Raw genomic sequence first — 3,424 nt, forward strand, 5'->3', positions numbered from 1 at the left:
GCGCACCAGCCAGAGGTGCGCCATAAGTAAATTTTTTTATTGCATGTAATAATTTTTTAGAAAATGAATATGAAACAGTAATTTTTTTTTATAAAAACAGTAATAATTGTTGTTTAACAACAATTGTAGTCTACACTTTTTTATTATTATTTTTTAAAAAAATGAAGAGGGGAGAGGAGGCGCGGGTGGGATCGAGATCGAGATGGAGGGGGAATCGAGATCGAGATGGAGGGGGAATCGAGATCGAGATGGAGGGGGATCGAGATCGAGTGTCCTCATGAATATTCAATATTTTATCATATTGAATATGAAAAAATATCATCAAATTTTAAAAAATATTCATGAATTCAAAAAGTGCCCATGAAATTTAAAAATATTCATAATATCAAAATATGTACTAATGACGCACTTCTACAGGGTGCGCCATTAATAGGTTTAAACTAGTAATGGCGTACTATGAGGCGGTGCGCCATTAGTAGTTTTGCAAAAAAAGAATAAAAAAAAATTCAGTACTGGCGCACTCCCTGTCTGGTGCACCATTATTAGTTAGAACTAGTAATGGCGCACTTCGGTAGGATGCGCCATTAGTATGTATGTAAAAATGAAAAAAAATTATCACTAGTGGCGCACCTGTTTTCTGGTGCGCCATTAGTGTCTTCCACACTAATGGCGCATCACCAACTGGTGCGCCATTAGTATATGAGAGAATTCCTTATTTGACCCTTTCTTAAATTTTGGTTCCCTTTTTGGCCCTAGTAAAAAAATTCTTCATGTTCTGGCACTCAAACTTCAGTTTGTTCCCTATATGACATTTCCATCAGTTTTGGCAACTAACACCATTAAATCCGACATGAAAAGTCCTTTTTACTCTTGGTGTAGTTTGTGACCAAAATTGTGAACTAGAAGTCAAAAGCAATGGTGATGTGATCCGTTTGTCTTGAATACATTACCAAATGAAACCAAATCTGCTATTTAGCACAACTTTAATTTTAATTGGATAATTGGACAGAACCTCCCTTGTATATTGATGATATATCCCCTGTACAGTTCATATATGCACAAATTATAATATACTTGGAGCAGATTCACATGTATGCAAACTAAAAGTTCATAGAAGCTTGGTCCAGGTTCACATATACGGAAATAGTCCACATATTTAGTCCTCTACACACATTCAGGTTCACATAGAGTTCACATATAATAGTCCAGGTTCACATCATGTCAAATACAACACATGAAGGTCACATATAGCACTTACAAAAGCCCAGGTTCACATATATATTACATAAACAGCTCAAAAGTTTCCCAAATGAACCATGATATGGAAAGGGATCCAATGAGAATCACAAGCTAAGCCTCCTTTTGCTTCGTGTGCTCATTGCAGGGCTGGCAGGATTCATTTTTTTGCTACGTGTGCCCATTGCAGGGCTATCATGTGGCACCATAGGAAGGTGTGGCAACTTATCAGCAACCTCTTTGCCTTTTCTTTTGGCATGTAATTACAAAGCAACAGATGCTTTCTTGTTGGCCACACAAATGGGCTGAGTTGTTGATCTACACATACACATTCATGGCAGCACATCATACATCACATATAGTAGCCCAGGTTAACAATAGAACAATGCATAACATAACATAAAATTCGGAAACAACCATAGGTTACCTTTTTGCTACTCTGGATCCAGATTTACTCCCTTTCCCTTTTTCCTTAGTTGTTTTCTCCAACATTTGGCTATAGTGAGAAGAATGCAATTAGAATACAAAACCAAGCTTTCATCTAATCTACTACAAAATTCAGAACTAGTTCTTACCTTTTTGATGCTCCAGTAATTGAGTTATCATGTTTTCTCTTTTTCGTAGTTGTAGGTTCCAAGCTTTGGCTATTGTGAGAAGTTACTTAGAATTCAAACACAGATTTCATATAATTATGAGCATGAGTGTAAAGTGGCTAACCTTGGCGGAAAGCACATAGAGGCTGCTGGAGCATCATCCTCGCAAGGCACAATTGATGCTTTGGTGGTCTTTGCCCTCTTCTTTGGTGGTCCTCTACATGAGCAACAAAAAGTAGTTAACATGTATGGCTGCTTACAAAAAAATGCAAGTGAAGCAAGTTACACAATTATATTTATTACCTCACAGCTAAAATAGCAGCAATGTCATCTGGGTTACCCTTCTTGCATTTATGCCAATGATGCCCATAGTCCTTACAAATAGGGCATAAGTGTTGGCCGCTTTTTATTTTCTTCTCACTGCAGCCTTTATACCTCTCAGTTTTATGCCTACCCGCCGTGGATTTTAGTAGTGGTGGAAACATGAAGAATCCATGGTCAGATTTAGGCCATTGGTTCTTGTCAACCATGGCAGGAATTAGTTGGTCATAGGCTTCCCTAAATTTGTCAATGGAGTAATACAAGTCCACATAATTCTGTATGTGTGCATTGATAAGAGATGTGATAAATGCTAGACCATGCTTGCAAGGAAGGCCAGAAACTTGCCATTGTCTATAAGAACATGTCCTGTCAAGCAAGTTGACCACAAACCTAAAGCCGCTGCCTCCCAATGCTGTCACTTCAGCGACTTCTTCTGAGCTTTCTACCACCTCCAAGTTTAATTCTCTAGTCTTTGCATTCAACTTCTTAATTATGTGGGGAAGAATCAACCCAACCAACTTTCTTGCTACTTTCCTCCTTCGGTTCCACATGATCATAATCATCTGCCTAACCTTATCAAAGAAGTCGTCCAAGTTCAAGGACTTGTGATGCTTAATCCAATTATTGAAGCACTCAGCCAAGTTGTTTGTAACATAATCCACCTTGGAAATTGTTGAGAACTGACTCCTAGACCACAACCTAGTGTGCCACTGAAGGATCGGAAGTATATCTAGAGGGGGGGTGATTAGACTACTTGACCAAATAAAAACTTAACCTTTTCCCAATTTTAGTTCTTGGCAGATTTTAGCTATTGTAGGACAAGTCAAGCAATCATCACACAATTCAAGCAAGCATGCAAAGAGTATATTGGCAGCAGAAAGTAAAGCATGCAACTTGCAAGAATGTAAAGGGAAGGGTTTGGAGAATTCAAACGCAATTGGAGACACGGATGTTTTTCCCGTGGTTCGGATAGGTGGTGCTATCCTACATCCACGTTGATGGAGACTTCAACCCACGAAGGGTAACGGTTGCGCGAGTCCACGGAGGGCTCCACCCACAAAGGGTAATGGTTGCGCGAGTCCACGGAGGGCTCCACCCACGAAGGGTCCACGAAGAAGCAACCACCCACGAAGGGTCCATGAAGAAGCAACCTTGTCTATCCCACCATGGCCATCGCCCACGAAGGACTTGCCTCACTAGCGGTAGATCTTCACGAAGTAGGCGATCTCCTTGCCCTTACAAACTCCTTGGTTCAACTCCACAATCTTGTCGGA

General features: G+C 39.9%; 1 protein-coding gene across 1 annotated transcript; it reads right to left on the bottom strand.

Annotated features, from left to right (window-relative positions):
- Positions 1–1,136: 1,136 nt before the first annotated feature.
- On the bottom strand, positions 1,137–2,936 carry LOC125548196 (uncharacterized). The gene is made up of 5 exons (XM_048711864.2): positions 2,133–2,936; positions 1,954–2,046; positions 1,812–1,880; positions 1,664–1,732; positions 1,137–1,554 (listed from the first exon to the last, which is right to left on the bottom strand). Exons 1-5 carry the CDS (start codon positions 2,711–2,713, stop codon positions 1,500–1,502), a joined length of 867 nt encoding a protein of 288 aa, XP_048567821.2. The 5' UTR covers positions 2,714–2,936; the 3' UTR covers positions 1,137–1,499.
- Positions 2,937–3,424: the final 488 nt, after the last annotated feature.

Source organism: Triticum urartu, chromosome 1A (genome assembly GCF_056163025.1).
Source record: "Triticum urartu cultivar PI428250 chromosome 1A, HENAU_Tu73, whole genome shotgun sequence".
NCBI classification, from domain to species: Eukaryota; Viridiplantae; Streptophyta; class Magnoliopsida; order Poales; family Poaceae; genus Triticum; species Triticum urartu.

Coding starts and splice junctions, on each gene's coding strand:
- LOC125548196 (XM_048711864.2), bottom strand. CDS start 2,713: ATGATTATGATCATGTGGAACCGAAGGAGGAAAGTAGCAAGAAAGTTG. Junction 1,733..1,811: donor ATTACTGGAGCATCAAAAAG/GTAAGAACTAGT, acceptor TTCTCACTATAG/CCAAATGTTGGAGAAAACAA. Junction 1,555..1,663: donor GGATCCAGAGTAGCAAAAAG/GTAACCTATGGT, acceptor GTGTATGTGTAG/ATCAACAACTCAGCCCATTT.